The 26,196-nt window shown below is 40.7% G+C and overlaps 1 protein-coding gene across 1 annotated transcript; it reads left to right on the plus strand.

Annotated features, from left to right (window-relative positions):
* The first annotated feature begins 2,779 nt into the window (after positions 1–2,779).
* Positions 2,780–25,065, plus strand: LOC101947934 (lipase member M-like). The gene is made up of 10 exons (XM_005292551.5): positions 2,780–3,048; positions 9,799–9,904; positions 12,166–12,283; positions 13,687–13,885; positions 15,463–15,572; positions 16,428–16,564; positions 18,308–18,457; positions 20,970–21,041; positions 22,864–22,929; positions 24,726–25,065. The coding sequence occupies exons 1-10, from the start codon at positions 2,945–2,947 to the stop codon at positions 24,957–24,959; spliced, it is 1,296 nt and encodes a 431-aa protein (XP_005292608.3). The 5' UTR covers positions 2,780–2,944; the 3' UTR covers positions 24,960–25,065.
* Positions 25,066–26,196: the final 1,131 nt, after the last annotated feature.

A 26,196-nucleotide genomic window follows, 5' to 3' on the forward strand; every position in this document is an offset into this window, starting at 1 on the left:
TGGTGTTCGGCTGAGGTTCAGTGAGTCCTGTTGGGTAGTAGAAAGCCCTCCACCAGAGTGAACTATATGGCTAAATGGAAGCGGTTCACCTGCTGGATTGCGAATAAGAGGGTCCATCCCAAGGGAGCTTCATTGTAGCTCATTTTAGATTACCTCCTGCATCTCAATCTCCAGGGCTTGTCCCTCTCTTCAATCAAGGTCCATCTAGTGGCCATCTTGGCTTTCCACCTGCCATTCTGTGACAGGTCAGTTTTCGCTCAGAATATCATGGCCAGATTCCTTAAGAGCCTGTAGTGCCTCTATCCGCATGTCAGGGATCCCAGGCCTGTCATGGCTCACAGGTCCCCCCTTTGAGCCACTGGCTTCCTGATCTCTCCTTCTCCTCTCCTGGAAGTTCGCGCTCTTGGTAGTGGCGATGTTGGCTCACCAAGAGTCTGAAATTTGGGCTCTCACCTAGGAACTGCCTTACATGGTCTTCTACAGGGAAAAAGTCCAGCTAAGACTGCACCTGGGCTTTCTCCCCAAAGTAGTTTTCTCAGTTTCATTCGAGCCAAGACATTTACTCACAGGTCTTTCCAAAGCTGCATAAGTCGGAGGGAGAGCATCGGAGGAGGGCTTTGGCCTTCTACATTGACAGGACCAAGCTGTTTCGTAAGTCCACGCAGTTCTTTGTCACTGTGGCTGACAGGATGAAACATCGTCCTGTATCTGCTCAAAGGATTTCCTCTTGGATCACAGCCTGCATTCACTTCTGCTATGATCAAGCGAAGGTGCCACCCCTGGCGATTGTCACCGCCCACTCTACCAGGGCGCAGACCTCTTCGGCTGCCTTTCTGGCCCAAGTGCCTATCCAGGACATCTGTAGGGCGGCCACTTGGTCATCTGTCCATACCTTTACGTCCCGCTATGCATTTACCCAGCAGGCCCGGAACGATGCTGGCTTTCATAGGGCAGTACTGCAAGCTGTGAACTCTGAGCCCACCTCCCTAGATATGAGTCACCTAAAACAGAATCAACACGAGCAAGCACTCAAAGAAGAAAAAACGGTTACCTACCTTTTCATAACTGTTGTTCTTCTAGATGTGTTGCTTGTGTCCGTTCCATTACCCACCCTCCTGCCCCTCTGTTAGAGTTGCTGGCAAGAAGGAACTGAAAGGGTGTGGAGCGGCGGCACCTGATATACCGCTGCATGAGCGCACCACTCCAGAGGGCACCACAGCCGGCCCTACAGATACCGCTAAGGCAGAAAGCTCCAACAACTGTACACATGGGCACACACACCTACATTGGAATGGACATGAGCAACACATCTTAAAGAACAACAGTTACAAAAGGTAAGTGACCATTTTTTTAAATGTATACCTGCTTGGCATGTAAAGGCTGTGATGAGGAAAGACTAATCCCTATGTAGCAAAGATGAAAACTCCTGAGTGAACTAATTCTCTGCAGTTGAGGCCTTAGGGTCTGACAATTAGCCAATTTCTGCAAATTGATTTGGAGGTTTGGGTTCTTTGTTTTTCATCTGACACACCAAAAGCTTTTGACTTAGTCAGCTTTGTTTTTAGAAAAGGAACATCTTTAAGTGCCACCTATCATCTGTATTGTTTTCCTATGCAACTGAATCTGTGGACCAGCTAACCCAGAATAACCCAGGGGTGGGGTGACACCACTGGAAGGTTGAAATCACACTTCAAGCTGATGGCATTGTGCTGTTCCTATCATCTCACCAACTCTCTATCCCCTTCTGCAGACTCTACAGGACTCTGTTGGTTTTTCTGGATATAAAATTAATTCAGAAAAGTCATAGATTTTTTTTCTGGTTTAATGTCCTCCATGTATACCATGTGACTTCTCTTTGTCAAGCTGTACGAAAATTGTAGTGGCAAAAATGTGGAGTACAATCAAGGTTTCCGTGAACATCTTATTTCCAAATGATCTTGGAAGAAATTTCCAAACACTGTCTGATCATAAATGCATTCCAGGTTTTTTCATGAGTATATTGGCATTTGGGAATGTACCTGCACCAGCAAATGTCCAGTGGGGCAGTCAACCAAATTCTGCAAGGATGCAGCTTTACCACAGTATTCTGATGGATGGGTTGAGTGAGGAGGAATGTTTGAAAGAAATTCCTTGGATGTTAGTTGGGAGTAAAAGTGAGAATAACACATCAGAGGCCATCATCCAGGAGAACCTGAAGTCTCTCCCAAAGTGTCTTTTTTGTGAACCCGTGATTCTGACAATGTTGCTGGTGATAAGAATAGTTCAGCATGGCAAGGGTTTAATTTATCAACCAAAGCTGATAGGGAATGAAAATGACAATTAGTAATATTGAATTGCACTTTCAGATTTCTACTGCCTCCCTGCAAAAATATTATTGAGATGTTATCTATCACCTGCACACACAGGCAGAACAAAGAAAAATATCATAGCCTAATAAATTACCAACCCAGCAAAGGATTAAACCATGCTATCTAATATATTGTGTATTAATGTTATAGGCTAATGCCCTGTTACCAACAATTTAAGTGATTCTATATGATTGATTGAATACAGAATTTAGGTGAATATTTCATACTGAATTTGCTGACAATTCCTGACTTCAAGTCTACATTTTACTTTCAAGTTTAGGGTGACTTTTTTTTAAGACAGCAGATCACAACCAGTCAGTATTATGTCTGTGTTAGTAAAGAGCAGAGATATAATTGCCATGCATTTCCTTTACTGTTAACGTAATTGCCAGAGTCTATCTCCTTTGTGATATGGACGTTTAACTTTCCAGGACACCTAGAGCTTGGGACGGGTGCTCCTCTAAGGAAAGTATAAGTCTGAGTAAATATATCCAATGCTAAAAATCAGTCCAAAGAGAGAAGGGGGAGAGGTGGAATTGGTAAATGACACTTCAAGGCTACTTCTGATTGGAGAGCAAGAAGTATGAGATATTCTGATGTGGCGAGTATCTGCCCCCTCACGCTGCTTTTTAACACTGGGGCCATCAGAGTTGCCACTGTTCAGAGATCTGAATCCACTTGGTGCAGCAGAAGGACTCCAGTGAGTAACTCTTTTTCTTAATTTAACTCTGACTAAGATTTGCATTTAACTACTTTCGTAATGAAGTATTTTGGTTGCTTTTTCTCTGAGTGAGGAGGGTATACAGGAGATGTCTACTGAGGTTAAGCTTCCTGAAAATCATCAGAAAATCCATAATTATGGTCAGTACAAGGTGGGTTAAACCTTTCATTGTTTTCAAAAGTGCATGGTCCAGGAGTGACTTTTTATAGAATATTAATTTGCTTGGAAGACCCATTCAGATCGGGTACTTTGAACTGCCTTAGGGGAGAATCTTTCTGGAGTGTATCTAATAAATCATTTCACATTAAGGTCTATATTTCAGCATTAAGCCAGATCCCATGTTATGGGGTGATACAGAAACTTTTGAGATGGGAACCAGATTCATTGTTGTTATATGGGGACAGAAACAGGAGGACAGAAAACAAAGGGATACATAAAGGCATTTGCAGCAGGGCTGTGAATTAGGGACCTTAGCGGGTAGAATAAATAAAGTTCTTAAGACGTGTACACTTGAAGGAAGTGTTTCTTTGGGAATTAAAATGAATCATCATATAAAGTTCACTTCACAATTCTCTAGCCATGTTTCTAACACAAATGAAATACCGCCGATTTTTTCTCTGGTCTCTCAAGTATTGTTTTACTGCATTTATTGCTGTGCAGAATCTCTGAAGCCACATCTCTGAAACTGACTAGAACTACAATCTCTGAGCACATTAAATGTTACCTCCAAATAACTATATAAAAAAATAAGGTTGCAAAGTCAAGCATTTATAACTTTGGAAATACCAGACTTCAGGTTGCCTGTGCAACCTCAATTCAGCTCCATAGCATATATGTATTACACAGTCAATAATTTACACATTCACGTGATTTGTTCCACAAGAAAAGTGGAATATGGACAAAGCAATTTATTTTTCCTTAATCTCATTCTCAGGAATAGCTGGACAGTTTTAGATGTCAACATGAGGCAGATGTGTGGCATGGTAAATTTAATTGGAGACAGTTAAAGTTTTCATAGATTCATAGATTCATAGATTATAGGACTGGAAGGGACCTCGAGAGGTCATCGAGTCCAGTCCCCTGCCCGCATGGCAGGACCAAATACTGTCTAGACCATCCCTGATAGACATTTATCTAACCTACTCTTAAATATCTCCAGAGATGGAGATTCCACAACCTCCCTAGGCAATTTGTTCCAGTGTTTAACCACCCTGACAGTTAGGAACTTTTTCCTAATGTCCAACCTAGACCTCCCTTGCTGCAGTTTAAACCCATTGTTTCTGGTTCTATCCTTAGAGGATAAGGTGAATAAGTTCTCTCCCTCCTCCTTATGACACCCTTTTAGATACCTGAAAACTGCTATCATGTCCCCTCTCAGTCTTCTCTTTTCCAAACTAAACAAACCCAGTTCTTTCATAGGTCATGTTCTCAAGACCTTTAATCATTCTTGTTGCTCTTCTTTGGACCCTTTCCAATTTCTCCACATCTTTTTTAAAATGCGGCGCCCAGAACTGGACACAATACTCCAGCTGAGGCCTAACCAGAGCAGAGTAGAGCGGAAGAATGACTTCTCGTGTCTTGCTCACAACACACCTGTTAATGCATCCCAGAATCATGTTTGCTTTTTTTGCAACAGCATCACACTGTTGACTCATATTTAGCTTGTGGTCCACTATAACCCCTAGATCCCTTTCTGCCGTACTCCTTCCTAGACAGTCTTTTCCCATTCTGTATGTGTGAAATTGATTTTTCCTTCCTAAGTGGAGCACTTTGCATTTGTCTTTGTTAAACTTCATCCTGTTTAACTCAGACCATTTCTCCAATTTGTCCAGATCATTTTGAATTATGACCCTGTCCTCCAAAGTAGTTGCAAGCCCTCCCAGTTTGGTATCATCCGCAAACTTAATAAGCATACTTTCTATGCCAATATCTAAGTCGTTGATGAAGATATTGAACAGAGCCGGTCCCAAAACAGACCCCTGCGGTACCCCACTCGTTACGCCTTTCCAGCAGGATTGGGAACCATTAACAACAACTCTCTGAGTACGGTTATCCAGCCAGTTATGCACCCACCTTATAGTAGCCCCATCTAATTTGTATTTGCCTAGTTTATCGATAAGAATATCATGCGAGACCGTATCAAATGCCTTACTAAAGTCTAGGTATACCACATCCACCGCTTCACCCTTATCCACAAGACTCGTTATCCTATCAAAGAAAGCTATCAGATTGGTTTGACATGATTTGTTCTTCACAAATCCATGCTGGCTGTTCCCTATCACCTTACCACCTTCCAAGTGTTTGCAGATGATTTCCTTAATTACTTGCTCCATTATCTTCCCTGGCACAGAAGTTAAACTAACTGGTCTGTAGTTACCTGGGTTGTTTTTATTTTTAAAGTTTGGCAAAGGCATACACAATTCAAAACAAGCTCTTAAAATGGAAGGTATCAGAGAACTTTAGCTACAGGCAGCATTATCAGCTCCATGTATAATATTGGGAATAACTTCAATTGTTTTCCTTGGGAAGCTTCAGATGATTCTAAATATTGTATCTTTGACCATCTTAAAAAAGACGTTTGATAGGGCGGTGCCTTCCTGAAATTTTCATTCCCTTCTATCTTAGTCTATATGGTTGGATTAGAGCAAAGGATTGGAGAGACTGAACATTGGAGTGGTTTAAAATATTTGCATTTCATCTTTGTGCCAAATTAATCCTGATTTACGCCTCACTGTCTTATCTAGGCTTTTATAAACAATTGACAAAGTTTAGGGTAAATTGAAAAGTTCACTTGATTTTTTTTTTCTTCTTAGTTATTTTATTACTTGCAAAAACCAATATGTAGTTGCAACATATCAGCATTAATACAGACCTACACAAAGATGTGGAATCAGTGCTTACTTTGTGCTAGCTGAGCCCTGGCAACTCCAGGCTTGGCAAGTCATAGCCCCGGCTCCTCTGGGCTTGATGCATCAGTTATGAAAATAGAAAAATTGCTTGTGTTCTGGCAACCAATTGCTTGAGCCCTGGCACTTCTTTCATTATGAATTAAGCAGTGTGTGGAATATGCAGCTGTTGTTGATGAAAAAGACATTCAATGAAACTACTGTTAAGCGAGTGAATCTAGCTATTCTAGAATGGGTATGTTTCAACAAAATGTTTTTTCGTAGGAAAATGCCAATTTGTCACAAATGAAACATTTTGCAGAAATATCAGTTGTGTGGAAATTTTATCAGGGCAGTTTCCAGGGTCCAGGATGGAATTTCAATAGGCAGAGTAAGGATGTTGGGAAGGTTAAGACTATAACAGGGTTCAAAATAGAACTAGATAAACTCATGGAAGATAAGTCCATCAATGGCTATTGGTAGGGCCCTTTCAAATTCATGGTCCATTTTGGTCAATTTCACAGTCAGAAGATTTAAAAAAGGGTAAATTTCATGATTTCAGATATTAAATCTGAAATTTCATGGTATTGTAATTGCAGGGATCCTGAGCCATAAAGGAGTTGTGTGGGGGGGGGCAGGCAAGGTTATTATAGGGGTGGAGATTGGTACTGCTACTCTTACTTCTGTGCTGCCACTGGCAGTAGTGCTGCCTTCGGAGCTAAGCAGCTGAAGAGTGGCGACTACTGGCTGGGAGCCCAGCTCTGAAGGCAGAGCCACCAGCCAGCACCAGTACAGAAGTAAGGGTAGCATGGTATGGTCTGCCACCCAGCTCTGAAGTCAGCACAGAAGTAAGGGTGGTAATACCTTCACCTCCTAAAATAACCTTGTGACCCTTCCGCAACTGTCTTTTGGGTCAGGACCCCCAAATTGAGAAACGCTGGTCTCCCCCTGTGAAATCCCTATAGTATAGGGTAAAAGCACACAAAAGACCACATTTCACGGGCGGGGGGGAGATCAGATTTCATGGTCTGTGATGTGTTTTTCATGGCTGTGAATTTGGTAGGGCCCTAGCTATTAGGCAGGATGGGCAAGGATGGTGTCCCGAGCCTCTGTTTGCCAGGAGCTGGGAATAGGCGACGGAATCAATCACTTCACTCCCTCTGGGGCACCTGGCATTGGGCACTGTGTAGAGGACAGGATACTGGACTAAATGGACCAATATGGCCGTCTTATGGAGACCTCTTATCCCAAAATCAGGCAGAATAGATAGCTGAAGCTGGGTCTCTCACCTCCTTGGTGTGTGTGCCCTAACCTCTGGGCTACTAACTATTCTGGCCCAATATCTTCCTTGTGTTCTCATTCAGTTTCAAAGGGTCCCCGTTCTGTTTCTATCTAGAATTTTTTTTTTTTTTTTTTTTGAGATTTCATTTGATCACAAAATGGACTGTTTGTTTTCTGGTCAGCCCTGCTGCATACCCTTAAATAACAGTAAACAACAAGATGAGTACTGTAAGAGTATTCAGTTGGCAAGTATTTAATATTATTTACATTTTATTGATCCTCCAGACTTTTCTATTCTCTTCTGTTCTGGTTCTTATACCACCCTCAGTATCTGCATGTGTCTCAGGAATGTGTTAAGCACCGTGACTAGCACCTCTTATGTGTGATTCTTTTCTCCTGAGTGAGAAAATTTCATGAGTAATTTTTTTGGTTTGGTATTTTTTATTTATTTACTGCATGCCTCCCCTGCTCTGTCAGGAATCACAGCCTGTAGCAGAGCTAGTTTCTAGGCAACTTAAGAAGCACAGCTGTCCCGAAGCAGGTTGCCTGACTGGCTACACCACCTGATTGGCTGGAAAGGCCACCAGGTAGGCTCTTAAGCCCGCAGCAGCTTGCTAGCTTCTCAATGCTCACACCTGTCAGTGTGACTCCTCCTGTGTTGCCTTCTTCCTGCTGCTCCTGTCTTGCGCTCAGCCTTGTCTCAGCCCTGCTGAGCCCCTCCTTGGCCTGTTACCTTGTCTGTATCAGGTAATTCCAGTTCAACCCTCACTCCCGCTTCTGACTCTGGCTTTGACACTCAGCTCTTGTATCCAGATCTTGACCTCCAGTTTGATCCAGACCTCTGGCTCCTGACTACTGACTCTGACTCTAGCCTCTGGTTCCGACACTTGGTTCCTGACATCTGCTCCAACCACTAGGCATGATTCCTGCTTTGACCACTAGCCTATATTGCCCAAGTCCCAGTCACCTGACAGCTTGTGTGTTCATTATTGAAGACAAACTCAAAGACATTCATCTTGTATTTCGAATGGAAAATGGTAATGGCTGAAGTAGTTATTAGATCATGTGGGAATTAATTCTACTGCCTTAGAGAGAATTCTGTCTCCTGCACAAACAAGTTTTACCTTTGCTGAGGACAGCTCCATTGTACCCAAGGGGTGGAGTTAACAACAAATCTTATCCCAGAGCTTCAGGCGATCTTTTAGGTTTCTTCTTCAATGAAGGCCTTAAAGATAATGACAGAGATCTTGAATTCAACCATCTGCATCAATGATGTTAAAAGTTTAAAGCCACATAGCTTTGTTCATTTTTCATAGAATCCTAGAAATGTAGGACTGCAAGGGACGGCAAGAGATCATCATATCCCCTACACTGAGGCAGGACAAAATAAACCTTGACCATCTTGAGAGGTCTTTATCCAACCTGTTCTTAATAACTTCCAGTGATGGGATTCCCTTTGATTCCCAGCCAATGGGAGCTGCACAGATGGCACTCCTGGTGGGGGCGGGGGTAGGCAGAGTACAGAGAAGCCTGCCATGCCTCCGTCTAGGAGTAGCTGGAGCTGGAGCCAATGACAGGTCGCCACTTATGGGGAGCCACCTGAAGTGAGTGGCCCCGATCCGGCACTCTGCCCCCACCCCTGCACCCAAACTCCCTCCCAGAGCCCACGTTCCTTATCCCCTCCCACACCCCAACCCCCTGCCGGCCCCATGCCAACCAGACTATAAACTGGCATTTCAATGAAGATCAGAGCTTATAGAGCTTTCCAGTTGGTGAAGTGCCAGATAAAGCAGCTTTTTACTGTACTGTGTTTGCCCTTCTCCAGCCCTCTGGGACCTCACCCATTCTCCATGAGTTCTTGAAGATAATTGCTAATGGTATTAAGATTGCTCACTTAATTACTTAAGTACCCTAGTATTAACTTTGTCAGGCCGTGCCATTTTCAATGCATTTAACTTAACTAAATATTCTTTAACCTGTTTATTCCCTGTTTTTGGCTTGTTTCTCTCCCACTTCCCCCATTGTTAATATTAATTGTGTTGAGTATCTGGTCACCATTCTTCCTTTTAAGGAAGACTGAAGCAAAATAAGCATTAAACACCTCAGACTTCTTCATATCCTGTGTTATTAGCTGTCTTTCCCTGATAAGTGGAGGATCTACACATTCCTTCATATTTCTCCTGCTCCTAATGTACTTAAAGAACCTCATTATCTTTTATGTCACTTGCTAGGTGTAACTCAGTATGTACCTTAGCCTTTCTAATTTTGTTCCTACATGCTTCTGCTAAACTTTTCTACTACTTTTTATCAATGTATCGATATTTCCATTCTTTGTAGGATTCCTTTTTGATTTTAAGGTCATTATACCACTCCATATTTGCCGCTTATGATTCTTCCTATCTTTCCTTCACATAAGGATAGTTGGCAGTTGTATGTTTAATATTGTCTTCCTGAGAAACTCCTTGCTTTTTTTTTTTACCCTGACTTGTGTCATCATTGAGCAGTGTCATTTTTATGAATATGTTCCTACCAAAACTATTGATGGATAAATTATTTTGCACAGGTCCAAGATGTGGCTGTTCATTCTAATGACATATCTGACACAAGCAACTGCAGATTCAGAACTCATAAGAAGAGGACATGGAAATCCTGAGGCATTTATGAATATTGTAAGTTTCTTATTGGAGAAAGTTTGGAAATAATGGAATGTGTTCACTGTTACTTATGTTATTTATTTATAATTTCTATACTAACAGATATGTCCTTTAAACAAATGCCTCCCAGGTCTCCAGCACCTACTGGCACTCTCCATTTTTCCAGAAGGGTACAATCTAATCTGCCTTGGCTAAAGCAGAGATCATGAGGGGTACTGGCTATTGGGTCTGGTTTCTGTTATACTGAACTCATCTGTGGCCTGTGAAGTTTCACCACTGCTCTGAATTGGGTCCAGTTTTATTAAAAATATAGCGAACATAAAGTAGAACAACTTTTGTGCTCTTCCCTTCTGAGCTTTTCTCCCACTAGTACAAGAACTGAATTGGGAGACAGTAAATAGTGATTTCACTATCAAAGCTACACCGCTTGATTAATTTAATACTGCTAATTAAAAACATAAACTTGATATTGCATAATAGTATTAATGAATCAGGGATGCTTTTATATCTTGTAAGCTTGATAAAAAGTTCTTAAAAGGGTGAGTTCTGGTACTCACGCTCACTCTCTCCTAAAAGTATTTGTTTCCTGTTTAAGGATCTAATCTGGTATTCCCATCTATGAGAATTCACATCCAGCTTAACCACTGATCATGAGTTAGTACCTTTTCATTTTAACCTAGACAAAATGCCTGTGGATCATATATAAAATAATCCACAAAGTGCCTGATCATATGAGGTGCAGGGCTCAGCTACTTGCAGGATCAGAATCAAAGTTGCTCCCTCTCTCTCCCTAGCCCAGCACAGTTAATTTTACTTTACAAGTGTTAGCTGGTTATTTCTGGCCTGTGATTGGATAAGTAGAAAGGCTCTGGCTACAAACACCCTTCTGCATTCCCTGGGAGAGAGGCATGTTGCACTGAATGTGGGGAGTTTCACAGAACTCAACTTCTCACTGTTGAGGATGCTGAAGAGTCCAGCTGTAAGGCATTTCTATTTCTTCACCCCAAACCTGCACCACACCATTCCCAGCTGAGGAAGAGACCTGGTCTTTCCTCTGCTTTTTGGACCTTCTGTGGTCTGACAGGACTTAGTACTCTTGAAGTGTGTAAAAATAGAGCTGGTTAGATTATTTATGAGCGAATAAATATTCTAATGAATTTAGAACTCTTTTTTCCATTAGTGAATCACTCACATGGTGTTCCTGATCCCTCAAATGTATTAATTAGACCAACTATTCACCAAATGGTTTAGATGGATAATTTTTATGGGTAATTAAGTTACATTATTATGTTTGAACTATATGGTTTACACTTCAGAATGGATAGCAGGCAGCTGCTGGTCAGGGCTGTAGTAACAGGGGGCTGTAGGAAGTGGTAGAGGGACGGGTTCAGCATTCCTAGTGCCTCATTTTGCTGATTATCAGTAGAGGCTCATAAGGCCAGGGCAGCTGGGCAATGTGTGTCATACATTGACTCATGTACAGTTAGATCTTCCTGGTTTCTTTAAAACGACTCCTGAGCAAGCCTATATTTGGCAGGTTTGATAACAGCTTTCAGATGTCAGCTGTCTTCTCTGCTTCTTATCACTGGGCTCTTCAGAGATTCGAAAGGTGGTTTTTCTCAGTATTCATCAGAGATCCGAGCATCTAATTTATTGCTTTGGATTGGAGTATTTGTGTTGTGAAAAAGTGAAACATTGGCACCCAGACTTATTTCCACTCAACAAACTTATTTCCTCTTTTGATTAGACTCAAAAGTTAAATATTTCCTTATTTTCAATTTATGGTTCACATTTCTTATTCTTGACCTTAGAATTTCACTAAAAGCTGCTTCCACCAATAGATTTCTGAATGTTTATTCTCACTAACGCTTCCTCATTGGGATTAGTATATGGATAAGTGAAGGGAGAATGTGCAAATATTTTATGGATAAAATTAAGATAGAAAAGCATCTGAATGTTTAGAATTTTGAATTCAGCCTTCTCTGAACTTCCATGTTCTGGGAACTGAGATGGAAACCAACAGCTTATACTCTCTGGGAAGATTTCCAGGGCTTCCTGGATTGGTTCACGTTAGAAATACAGTGAAAGAGACTAACTCTTGCAGCATTTGGGCTTTGATTGACATCACTTGAACAAATCAGGAAAATGCAGGAGCACATGGAAATGAAACCAAAATCAAACTGATTTGTTGATTTCCTTCATAGCTGCATGAGATAGTGGATTAAAGGGACATACATAAACAAAATTAGGCAAAACCCTTTGTTTTCATTCCATAGAGTGAGAAGATCCTGTACAAAGGATACCCGAGTGAAGAGTATGAAGTGCTGACAGCTGATGGCTATTACCTTAGCATGAACAGAATTCCTCATGGCAAAGGAAATCGTAGGGACACAGGTATGGCTCCTTTCAGAGAGACTAAGAAGTTCTTGCATCTTGTTTTGGTCCTGAGAGATGCTGGTGGAAGATCTGCCTTAAAGGTGCTATGGCAGGAAGAGGGTCTAGCCAGGGCTTTCTGGGAATGTGCTAGTTCTTCTCATCTCAGTGGCAGCCTGCTCTGGTGGGGCTCCCAGGGACCCCAGTTGCCAATTAAAAAAGCTTTTCTATGGTGAAACCCTGCCTTTTCATGCTTAAAGTAAATGCATTAATAGTCAAGCCAGTCCCGTTGGTTCAGGGAGGTTGCATTCTCACCCCCTTCTCCAGTGGAGAATGAATCAGTCTCTTGATGTGACGTAAAACTTTCCTCTTCCTCATATTGGGAAAATGCTTTATTCCTGAGAAGAAATGCTCACTGAAGAGCTCTTGGTAAGCAGTTGTGGTCTCTCCCATATCCTCTGGGAGTTGGAACTTTTCCCTGTGAGGGACAGATGATGGAGAACACAATGGCAAAGAAGTGCGTGTTGGTTGAGCTTGATTATGAACTGTAAGTTCTTGTTTCTTAGCAAGTCAAATACTCTGGGAAACATCATCTGTTTCAAGGTAAATCATTTCAGCAATGGAAATGGCCAAATCTAAGAAGAGGAATTTACTGCAGGAATTTCTGTGTCCAGAGCCCAGAACTGAGCCCTAATGATCAGCTCAGTGTAGGAGTAATTCTCAAACTTGTGATGTAAACTGAGAAGGGTCCAAAATTATTCTGTGCACATTGCTGTTGCTGGGATGTACAGTCTGAGCGTAACACTACTCAGACTTATGCTACAGAGATCTAGAAAGACTGAAATAAAATTTTTGGACGATGCTGGATTGTGTACTCAAATGAGTAAGGCAGTTCTGTACTGTCCAGAAGAGCTCGTTTCTATCCCTAGTTACACCACAGAGAAATATTACTATGTGATTGTGGGAAAGACAATTAGACCATAATTTTCACATGTCGCAACTAACTGTGTTCTCATTTTCTGGATGCCCAATTTGAGACACCTAGATCCTGGTTATTAGAATTACCAAACATTGACAACTGCAATTGAATGGGACTGGGATCAGTGGGAGACCTTGATGTTCAGAAACTCTGGTAGTAAGACAGTGTGGCCTGCAGGAATAAGCATAGCATTGGGAATCAAGAGGTGTTTTAGGTTATTCTGGCTTTGTAAAGTTAAGGAAGTTACTTTGCTTTTCTCAGTCAGTTCCCTGACCTATATAATGGAATATTAAAACAATGTATTACAATGGTTTGCTGTAATAAAAAAGTCAGTGAATATTTGCCTCCTCTTCTAGATCTGGGCTGGAAGAGAAGTTCATGTTACATCATTACCATGTTATAGAAGTTCTGTTTTTGTGAAATATTCCATTTTGTTATTTTCCAGGCCCAAAGCTCGCTGCATTACTTCTGCATGGCCTTCTTTTAGACGGTAGCAACTGGGTTGCCAATTTGCCCAATAATAGCCTGGGCTTCATACTAGCAGATGCAGGCTATGATGTTTGGATAGGAAATAGCAGAGGGAACACCTGGTCTAGAAAACACCAGAACCTTTCAATTGACCAAGAGGAATTTTGGGATTTCAGGTAGGCTGAACTGGAGAGAAACTACTGAAGTGGACAAGAAATAAAGTTGTTGTTTTTATTTTTGTTTCAGGTCAGTCCAATTTTTTAGATTTCAACTTTTTTATTTTATATTACAACTTATAAATGTTTGACTGCTGATTTTTTAAATGACATTTTGTCAAATTCCCTTAGGGCATCTATTTTGGAAAATTTTCTAATATAAACTGTCCTGGTGGAAAATTTTCAGCCAGTTCTAACAGTAAGAGACAGTCTGTAACCCAAGGAGTTAAGCATCTAATAGATAAAACAGAGTGATCAGCAAAACAAGTACAATGATATCAATGAACTTGCTTAATGTCACGCAGCAGGTCATTGGCCAAGATGGGAATAAAATCCTGATTTTTCTGATTCCCAAACTGGTGCCCAATCTGCAATACCATGCTACCTCTCTGACTGCACTGCAACTGCACGATAGGTGAGGAAGGTGCATAGAGAATGAGGAGTGCTAGCTACTGGAGATAAGAAGGAATCATGTGAATTATGCTGACACACTGCTGAGTTCTAAGTTGTAAAGGGAACTGTGTCTCATAGTGGATGGGTCAGATAAAACCTCTGCTCAATTTTCAGCAACAATCATAAAAAAGCAAACAAAATGTTAGGATGCATAATGAATGGTAAGGAAAATACTTAAAATATACCGATGTATTATTATGGCAGCCATCCACACATAGCACTGTTTATACACAAACTTCAATGTTCTTTTTTCTTAGTATGAGAATAAAGACATGCTGTGTTGTTGTTAGTGTTAGCTATGCCAGGTTGTTTTGTGTAGAGGCAGCTTTGGGGGAGATGGAATATGAACCTGGGCTCTTGACTTGGGTTAGGTGTAGCTAGGGCTTGCTTTCTGAGCACCAGCCACTGTTGAGTTGAAATTCCTGGAAGAAGCCGCATGCTCTTTGGCCATCTCATGTCAGGGCTGGTATACACATGTTAAATAAATCAAGTTACACTTCAAATATACCCAGATTCATCACTGATTTCTTCTGCACTGGAAACGACCCTGCCAGGCCCTTGAATTCTACTATTCAGCAGAGGAGCAAGACTGAAATGAGAACAGGCATTGGTGTAGGGGCAACAATACAAATCAATGTCCATACCTGGAATACTGCATTTGATTATGGTCATGCTACTTTGAAAAGCAAATAGCAGAAATAGAGGTCTTGAGTTATATGTAGGGAGACTTCCCTACAAAGAGAAAGCAGAAAAGACTGAGACTATTGGTTTAGAGATGAGAAAGAAGAGGGGATATGATAGACATACACAAAATAATAATATAAAGAATCCTGCTTGCATAGTACTTACGTCAACCTACGACTCTTATGCCTCACTTTATATAAAAAAACCTCCTTTTTCTCTTAATTAACAACCCAGAACAAAATAAACACAAAACAAATATCTAAAGAAACAATTCACATCCAAAACTATACTTTATTTTTATTAATGGACAGATGTGTGGTTCAATAATTGCTTTTAAATGCTATATAGGAGCAGGAATTACAACTCAGTTACACAAGCAACTTTCTCTTTTTGTGTTGCAGTTTTCATGAAATGGCTATGTATGACCTTCCAGCATTGATAGACTTCATTCTGCAGAAAACTGGACAACAGAACTTGTATTACATTGGGTATTCTCAGGGCTGTACCATAGGTATGTTCAGAAGAAGACCATTAAATTTGTTTTGTCTTTTTGTCCCTATTTCATAGTTAAGGTTTGATTGGGACTGTAATTTCACTGTGAATATTATTCACATGCTCTTATAACAAGAGACTGGTCAAAATGAGTGCATCGCTGCTGTCTACTTCCATTCAGATGTGCATGAATGAGAGAGCAATTCCCAACTATGCATAATCTTGGGAAGGAGATAGAGGGGAGACCAAAATTTTGAGTAGGGAGCTGAGTGGACAGAAAAGCAGATGGATGGAATTGAGATTATAGATCTCATTATTGGAACGGGAGACACAAATGATAGTCATGTTAAGGCTGTTCTCCTCTTGTTGTTAAATTCTGAGTATGTTCTTGGGACCCTCATATTATCTCAAACCTTCTTTCCACAACTTGTAACTGAAACAGCCTTATAAACAGGGAGGGAACACAGTATTAACAGTTTTTTTGTTTTCATTTTATTTAAAAAAAATTGGCGATGCAGAAGAGAAATCCAAGAGTCCTCCAAAATGTATACTATTGAAATTGTTGTTCTCCAGCATATTCTGAGGCAGACACGGAGAAAAGATGCCTATATAGTTAGCAAAGATTGTCCTTAATTTAATATCAGATACCTGTAGTTCCAGCTAATGGGCACAGATCTTAGCTTGTGTTTACCCTGCGATATCTTCAATTTTTTTTTCTGCATCAGCTCTGATTTTTTTTACAAACAAAAGATACATTGAGGTTGGAGATTAACATTTACCTTAATCAAATCCATCTCTGCCTGTTTATACTGGCTTGTTGTATGTTGTAACTTGTTTCTAAGAGTGCTGTAATTAATCTCTTTTGCTTTCTCAGCTTTTATTGCATTTTCAGCCATGCCTCAATTGGCTCAAAAAATCAAAATATTTTTTGCCTTGGCTCCTGCATACATGTTAAACAAAAGCAAAGCCCCTCTGACACAACTGATATTTCTTCCTACTGATTTATTAAGGGTATGTAGAATCCTCCATATTTCATTACTCTCATGAATAAATGTTGTTATATGAAAAAGTTGTAAATGGAAATTTAGGATCTGTGGCCTGTATGCACACTGGAGTGTTATATGTACATTTCCCATGCAGCAGTGCAGAACATTATGTATAGAAATAAGTTTATCATGCATCATGCAACAATAGTGTGATAAATGTATTGAGACAAGGGTTAGGGGAAACTGGGGATTTTGTGTGTGTGTGTGTAAACTAAAAACTTTTTCACCAACTTATTCCACTTGATGTATGCATGTCTGAATTTTGATTTTTTCTGGAAATATCAAGCCTGAAAGCTTTTCACAGACAAACAGTCAAAAGCCTGAAAAGCCCCCACTTTGGACAAAGAGTCAGGCATGAGAAATGGCATGTTCTTTCAAGGACCATAAAGTTTGAGGAAAGAAGAAGGAGAGATTCCCCCAGAAATAGGAATGGAGAGCCAGCAATTCTTGAGCTTTTCTCAAACGTATACAGCACTCTGCAAATATTTTTTCAGTAGTAGGTCTGTCTCATGACCCTCACTTTAAAGATTGGGAAATTTTGGCTCAGAGATCCTACTGCTCCTTAAACAGAAAGGTCTCATCTAGGCCAGGATTAAAAGGTGTGATGTTAGATCAAATTATCTAGATGAATTTAATTAATACCATCGAAAATTATAGCGCTCGTTGAAAAAATTAAGTAACCTGGTTTCCCGTTAGAAAATGGTTTTCGTTGAAATCAAAATATTCTACAAGGAAAGATAATTTTTGGATGACTTTTCTGTCACAAAAATCAAAATGAAATGCTTCATTTCAGGTCCATAATCTCTTCCTCTATTGGAGCCACTCAGGTCCCTTCTGGCAGTTGTACCTCTGGGTCCTCCATGCCAGTGGCTCTCAACCCTTCTGGACTACTGTACCCCTTTCAGGAGTCTGATTTATCCTATGTATCCCCACGTTACACCTCACTTAAAAAACAGTTGCTTACAAAATCAGACATAAAAATACAAAAGTGTCACAGTATGCTATTACTGAAAAAATGCTTACTTTCTTATTTTTATCATATAATTATAAAATAAATCAATTGGACTATAAATATTGTTCTTACATTTCAGTGTATAATATATAGACCAGTATAAACAAGTCATTGTCTGCTTGACATTTTAGTTTGTACTGACTTGGCATGTGCTTGTTATGTAGCCTGCTGTAAAACTAGGTAAATATCTAGATGAGTTGATATACCCTCTGGAAGACCTCTGAGTATCCCAAAGGGAACGCGTACCCCTGGTTGGGAACTACTGCTCCATGCCCTTATCATCATCTATGAGCCATGTTTATGGACCAGATGATGCCATGTGGCCTTTTCTCTGTGGCCAAGCCACCGTGGTGCCTCATGGGATTCCATTGGCTTCTATGGAATCATGAGTTCACCCATGGTCTCTCCAAGGGGTGCATGTATTTTGTGAAGGAAAAGTAGGAGAAAATGGAGAGATTGTCACAGCTCGGCCAAGAATGGTGATCCCTCTCCTTAGGTGAACAAAAGAGGACAGGCTGTGACATTTTACTAGTACTGAAGTGCATCTGTCATTCACTAATTTTATATGGAAGAATTCTTGGCTTGGGTAAAGCTGTTCCTACAAATTTAACTCTTTACCTCAGTCTTTCTGAGAGAGAACAATAGTAAACAATGCATTTAAGAGTCATGGTGAACAACATCTTTATATTTTCTCAGATTGTATTTGGCAAGAAAGAATTCTGTCTGTTAAGCGCGAGACTGAAATCACTTACTGCCAAGGTGTGCGGAACTGCACTAGTAGACCGACTTTGCATCCAAACCCTCTTTTTTATTTTAGGTGGATTTAATGAGAAAAACTTAAATGTGGTACGTATAGTAACAATCCTAGTTAATTAATCTGCATAAAACAGCTTCTGAGTTCCACAGTGTTTGTGCAACATGCCATCATCATATACAACAATGTATATATTAGTGCCCCAAATCCTCAGTGGGGATTGCGGTCCCACAGTGCTGGGTGCTATAGAAACGTAGAATATCTAACCTGCAATAAGAGAACTAGGTCTTTAGACTGTTGCAGAGTTTGGGAAGGCTTTTGTGTGTGTCATAAGTATCTAGAATTAACGGTGGCCTTTACATTTGGTTCATCTGTTCCTCGTCTTTGCTGCTGAAGCGCTTCTTTCTTTTTTTACTCCATCTCAGAAAAAAATTGCGTTTTTTTTCTTTCTGCAAATGTCAGTGCTCATCCCTTTCCTATTGCTATGTCAATGAGAAGAATTTTGAATACAATGGATTTCCAAAATAATTTGGGTGACTCGGATCAGTAGTAGTGCTGGTTTACATTCACATGGGTTTGTGTGCAAGTTTTGCTTTTCTAATTATGACTCTTACTTATTATGATAGTTTCTAGCATCAGTCAAGATCAGGCCCCATTGTTCTAGGCACTATACAGACACAGTATAGTAGACAGTCTTGCCTGGAAGACCTCACAATCTAAATAGACAAGAAACACACAGTAGGGTAAGAAAAGGGATAGAACACATAAGCAGAGAGAACAATGTGCTAGTATCAATTGTCATGTTAGTTCAGGGATTTTTTAAACATGATTTCTGTTAGGAAAGCATTAGCTAAATGGAAAGAAAAGCAAGGTGGAGCAATCAGGGGGACAGAACAGGTGAGAAGCGGGAATGGAGGAAGGTGGGAGGGACAGTGATTCTAAAATGCAGAGACTGATGCAGGGAATGGAATGGGATTAGATTAAACAATCAGATTAAACAATTAAATTATCAGTCAGTCGGTCCCTGCTTAAACTGCTTCTTCAGTTGCTCTGCTGGCTCCAGTCTCGCTGGACCTCCCTGAAGTTTCTTTCTTCAAGCCCAAATTGAATGTGAAAGGAATGGTAATAGGAATGGGGTAAGTGGAGGGGATTCTCATCTGCACAGTTTTGGGTATTGGGTGGGCTTCATTTTACCCTCTTTTCTGCCTAATACAGCAATCCTTGCTTAAACTGTTTCTGCAACTGCTCCTGCTAGCATCTGTCTCTGGCTGGTTTCTCCCTTCACATGGCTATGGGGAGGATCTTTGAGTGTAAGACTAGAATGAATCAAAACACTGAATGTAAGTGTCAAAGGGTAGATACAAAGCATTGTGAGGTATTGGGTCAAGGCAGACAATGAAAGGGGTAGCTATGGCTCAATCAGTGAGAGTCACCAGGGTATCCCCTGTCTTTAAGATATTGGGACCCAGCGGACAGAGTCCTTAGAGCCACTCTTGCTCTCAGGGCAGCGCAGCCAAGCAGCCAGAATCCTTGGAGCTTCCCTTGGGCAGTCGTGTCCACCCTACAGGTGGTGCCCTCACCCAGCAGCAGCTGCAGGGTGGGGTAGGAGGACCCGGGCCCACCCTACGCCACCAGGTCCTGATCCAGAGCCTGTGAAACCAGTAGTCCTGGATTCAGACTTGGTTTCCTATTTCAATCTTCACATTTCTTGGTTCATTTCCAACTCTTGATTCCTGCTCCATCTGTTCCATTGGGGATAGTGACCTCCCATCTCTCTTGTCCTTTGTGGTTGAGGGGAGTTCCAGCTTGGATTCCACGTCTTCGGACTCAACAGTCTGGAGCTCCAGCAGCTCTCTGGCAGGAGCTGGCAGCGTATGTCTGCTTTCCTCCTCAGTCACCCAGACTGAGCTGGGCTGCTCCATTTTATGTCCTACTTCCAGTTAGAGCATGTCTAACGGGGGTAAGGAGGCTTGGCCTCTTCAGCCCACAGGATGTGGTCAATCCTAGCTGAGCCAGTCTAGGGTAGATACACCTCATCACAGTAAGTAGCAGTCAAAACACCCATTTCTCTCTCTTTGAGTGGAAGCTATGCAGTGTGACCGAGTGTCATGTGATTTTCTTCAGCTACCATAAATCTCTGGTTCACTCAGAGCATGACTTAAATATGCTCCAAACCAATTGAACTCATGAAATTTTGCTGTGTAATGACGTATCCACTACAAAATGTGGGCTTAGCTCCCACTACACTTGCCTTTTGTAGAGTTACAGTCATGCAGTTGGTTAAAACCTATTTTAATGCCTGGAAATTACAACTTTTCGGACTTGAAGTAAGCCCCAACTGTTCTCTCAGGCTTTTCCTAGGGGCAGGGGATGGGAAAGGGGCTGTGTTTGGAGTGGGTACAGTTTTTAGGCTTCCACATTTTCCCCTGGGTTTCTTGTAAAGTTTATTTGATTTACTGTGAAAAAAATTCTATTTTAAATTGTGTCCTGTGCCTAGATCTTGAATAGGTGTAACTAAGTTGAATGTTAAGTGAAAGAAGAATTTTGTCTGTGATAACTTCACTTAGAAAATGAATATTGTGTAACAATATTTTTTTCTTGCAGAGCCGGGCAGATGTGTATTTAGCAAGTTTTCCAGATTATACATCTGTAAAAAATATAATCCACTGGGGCCAGGTAGGATTTCTGATATTTATTGCACTGTTTAACCATGTCTTCTTTAAAAATAAATATACTGCGCTAATGGATGGTGTTTAAAAATTCTTCCTTTCACACTTCATTATGTATTATGTATCACACTTATTCAGTTAAAAATTTGTATAGGAGAAAATCAGCTATTTATCAATGAAATAATCATCTCTCTTTGGTAGCAGAGAGTGTGGTTTTGTATTACATTTAACAGGGTCATTCAGAATCTGCTCACTGTTTAGGTATTATCTGTTTGTTTTATTTTAGTTTAGTTTAGAAATTTTTCAGTAAAGAGAAGAATTCTGATGATCCAAAATAAGGAAAGAATTATCCATACAAGCAGAGAGGAAAAATATTTCTAGTATAATAAATATCCTCCTTCTGCTATATGTCCTCAATGAAGGAGAAGGGAAGACGGAGAAAAATTAACTAAGTTATACAAACATTTCTCAAAACCTCAGTGAGCTGAGCAGACAATTTTTTCTTAGTATATGCATGGCCTCAGTGACTCAGAACTGGATCCTGAGGTGAATAGAAGTTGCAAGTACTCAATTCCTCTCTGGATCAATGTTTTAATACACTCAAAGATGCTAATATGATTGATTTTGTGGTTAACAATGCTGGACGGATAGTTAAATGTGAGAGACAGGAAAGCTGGGTTCTCCACAGAATTCCTGTCTAATTTAGGCAAATCACATACAATCTGATCTTGCAAGGCATTTCTGCAGGGGAAGTTGTGGAGTGAGCACTGCAACATATTGGGTCTTTAAGATACTGTATTACATGATATACTTTCCAGGTTTTCATTTTCCCCACAAAGATACATATTATACCCAATGGGAGTTTCTATAAATGTCTTCGGAGAACAAGCTTTAGTCCTCCATATTATTTTTACGAAGGAATTCCTGATCTATGTTGACATCATCCAGATGTTGCTGAAATTTATTTGAAGAGGATGAAAGGTGAATAATTTGTGGGGAAAGATTTTCTTCAATTCAGTGCACATACTCTTGAAAAGTGTGGCAAAAGAAATGCCCTCGTCTGGTAGATAATCACATACTCCCATGCCAGTAACTCCAGCTGACTGATTTTTTCCCCTTCAAGTACTGGCAGGTCCATTACCTCCAGATGCAATTGCTGTTCCTGGGGCAATAGAGTTCATAATTTGCAGGACACCCCATGGAATTTACCTAAGGGACTGGAGGCCTAGTTAGTTACAGGTGAAATCTTTACAACTGAGGCAAGACCACATTGAGTGAGTTCTTCAAAGAAGCTCACAAAAAGGTCCCACCCAGTCCAGCAAAGCATTAAGAATATGTGTAGTCCCATTAATTTCAAAGGGATTATTCATGTACTTAAAGACTAGTACTGGTTTATGTGCTTTTTTACTGGATTGGGGCTCCAAACTATACTTCAGCAAAGTGTAAGAGGGGATTTGTCCCACTGTAGTATGGGAATTTCTCTATATACACAGTACCCGAGCTGCAATGAGTCCCTGCCCCTATTCATTTCTCCCTGATACCTGATATTTTTAAAAAATACATTTGTGTATTATTGAGTCTTGAATATATAATTTTAAATGAAAATATTCTTTAAGAGTAAATAGAGAGAATGATTTTAAAGAATGTTATGAAATCAGCTTATCTTTTATATTGCACAGCTATGTATTCTTGTTTATAGAAACTCTGTTGAACTTTGCATCTTAGTGTTATTCTTTAGTTTGGGCATTTTATGACACTTTAAAGCAGAAAAACAAATTAAGATCATTCAGTTGTGTTTTGTATTTTACACCCTTGTATTTTCTTTTTAGTTATCTAAATCTGGAGAATTTAAATATTTTGATTATGGCTGTAAGAACAAAGATAAATATAATCAGGTAGGGAAAAGTGATTTATGTTTTTTATTTTGGAAGTTAAGAATACGTACCTGCAGGGATCAAGATGGCACAGTGGTTTGTGCATTAGCTTTTTCATCTCTGGTGACCTGGGTGCCAATCTGATTATGGTCAGAGCTGTCATACTGAACATCCTAAATGACCTCTTTTTTGGAACGGGTGGTATAGGTTGCACAACTGAGAGGCTATTTGTGACTTAATCTTAAACAAAACACAAGAGCTGATTCAAGAAACAACGGTGTGTGAGCCAATAAGAAATAGTGACCACAATAGAATTAAGTTTAACACCCTGGGGAAAAGAATTTTAACAAAACCAAGCCCTGCGATACTAAGCTTTAGAAATAAGGATTTCAAAAACTGAGGAAGCTTGTGCCTCAGAGTCTAGAGTCGGAGTCAGAAGTAAGGAAGAAAATCCTTAGTGTACCTGGAGGTTATTTAGGCATCCTGTAATAGAGTCAGGGAGAGGGGGGGTCTGAATATGCCTACGCAGAAAAGGGAGCCTGAAGGCACAGAAGGAAAGGTGGCCTTGCATTAAAGCATAGGAGTGGCCATCAGGAGATCTGGCTTCAACTCCCAGCTCTGTCACAGACTTTCTATGTGATCATGAACAAGTCACTTAATCTGCTTCTGCCTCAGTTTCCTTTTTTTCCTGTGGGGATCATGACAATCCCTCTTTTCCTTCCCTTTGTATAATTATTTAAGTTAGGTCTGTTCAGATTGAAGTCAGTGGGAGATGTTGGGCGCTGGACACTTTCCAAAATCAGGCTACTTACATAGAAGCCTAAATCAGGATTTTCAAGCAAAACTTTGGCTCCTGGTTTTGAAAATCTTGGTGCAAAGTCTCAGTAGGTTTAAAGATCAGACATCAACATCCCAGTTATCTCAGAGAAAATTAAAACAAAAAACTAGATGGGACATCAACTTTCTCCCTTAAGGGCACAGGCCAAACTCTCAGTGGTGGGGTTAGGACAAAACTTCTAGTGTGAGCATGTTTTTCATAGTTATCCAAGGTATGGCTCCTTGCACCTTCTTTACAACCATTCTTCTTTTGGCATATGCCTTCTGATGGCCCAAATAATGAATTAGATGTTGAGTAAGTGATGTAGCCTCTCTCACAGAGCATTGTCTGGAGACATCAAACTCATTTATCCACCATCATGATGATAAAGTGGGCAGCCCATAAGCAGATGGCACACTGTTTGTTCTTGAACTCACAGGGACAGGATGGGGAGCTCCACAATCGCCAACAGTAAAAGTTTAAGATAAACCACCCATGACCACTAGATATCCTGTTGTTACCAAGAAGGATCTCTAGGCTCAGATATTCTGAGGGTCATGCGAGAGCTGATCCAGAGAGACTAGGGGATGCTAATCTGAGGAGTTTATCTCCCAAGAAATGTGCCTTCAATTCAAAATATACTCCCAAGCCACCTGTTGCCACCATTGCTTAGAAAGGTTATGTCTGATGTACTGTCGGGGCCCTACCTGATAATGGGGTAACTGTGGGTTGATTAAAAGCAATAGATTTGGGGTAAAGATTATCTTTTTTTTCCTGTGTATGCCTGCACAAACCACTCTTGGGCCATGACTAGGGCTCCTAGATACCATGGTGATACAAATGACTAATAATAATAATTAATAATTAAAGACCACTGGTCTGGACTGCTATGGCAACTCCTATGTTAATGCAAGGCTAACACATATTTGGATTAAAAATCATTGAGGCTGCAGACTTTCATTTGTCCGATTTATTTTTATTTGCCTCCTCCCTCCCACAGACCACCCCTCCATTTTATAAGGTAGAAGATATGACCGTGCCAACAGCATTATGGAATGGTGGACGTGACTTGGTTACAAGCCCACAGGCGACTGCAGTCTTACTCCCTCGACTTACAAATCTAGTTTTCTATAAGTATTTTCCTGATTGGACCCATGTTGATTTCATCTGGGGTCTTGATGCAACCCAGCGTATGTATGATGAAATCCTTGAATTGATGGAGAAGCATCCATAAAACCACAGAGCACTTAAGGATTTGGTCTACTTATGAAAAATGTTTGAGTCTCGTATGTGGACATGCGTGCTACTGCACTCATCTAAATAAAAATGGCCTCATGTGACTGGTTTGGTTTTATGCCTTTTTTGTCTCTGCACCAATTTTTCCATCCTACTGGTGAGTTTCAGTGGGTAGGCCACCATCTCAGCAAGCTGAGCTACATTTCTTAGATGGAACAAATTCGCTCAATAAACAATTCTGGAGTGGTCATTATAGTACATATGTGTTATGGTAGCACCAAAAGGCCCCAGTTGATATTGTGCTGGCTACTCCACAAATAGAGGTAATCCCTGCCTGGAATGGATTAGAAGATAAAGAATCCTGTTCTGCAACTAGTGTTGATTAATCATTCTGTTACAAATGTTTTCTTTCTTTGTTTGGCATTTTTTATTGAATAATTGCTCCCACCCTCGTTATTTGACCAGCTTTTCCTGTACTACTGGGTGAAATCCTGGCCCTACTGAAGGCAATGGGAGTTGTGCTATGGAGCTTTATGGGGCTGGGATTTCATCCTCTTTGTTTCCAATGCATAATCCATAAATCTCTGCTTGCTTCTAATCCCTTCGTTTCAGCACTTTGGCCTCCAGTCAAAGTTCTCACTTCTTAAACTGCAAGAACAAACAGGATTTATTAGAAAATTAGCTCTCATCAATGCAGCCTTATACAAGCCCCAGTGCTGCTGAGTGTCTCTGAAGCACACTGAACTCTCCTCGGACCACACCCTGTTACCAGCTGTGTCCCCCTTGATCTCTTCTAACCCTTAAAGGGACAGGAGACAGGAAACTGTAACCCTGGCCTTCCATTATGGCTGCATCATTAGCAGTTATTTACAGAGTGAGTTATCAGTTAGTTTCACTCGGAACATTTAATTAAGGAAAAGAGCTGTTTTCAACCCGAATCTACATAATTCTGAGAGGGGAGAGAGCTGTTTCCACAGATCTTTTATTTGGAGTGCATAGTGGATGTTCAGTTCTTCTCGGGCATTTTGGAGTCAGGTACTGAGAGAAAATTGGTCTCTGTGTGTGTGATATAGCATGGCCACAAGGCAGCAGGAGAGTGATAGATGAGAGATATGTAAGCCCCAGGGTGATGAGAGCCTTATTCCCTGTAGAGGGAAGAGAGGCTGCTACATATTAATTAGAGCACCAGAAGCCAATTAAGCCAATTAGAGCACCTGAAGCCAGTCAACTGATCA

This window comes from Chrysemys picta, chromosome 7 (assembly GCF_011386835.1).
Source record: "Chrysemys picta bellii isolate R12L10 chromosome 7, ASM1138683v2, whole genome shotgun sequence".
In the NCBI taxonomy this organism is placed as follows: domain Eukaryota; kingdom Metazoa; phylum Chordata; order Testudines; family Emydidae; genus Chrysemys; species Chrysemys picta.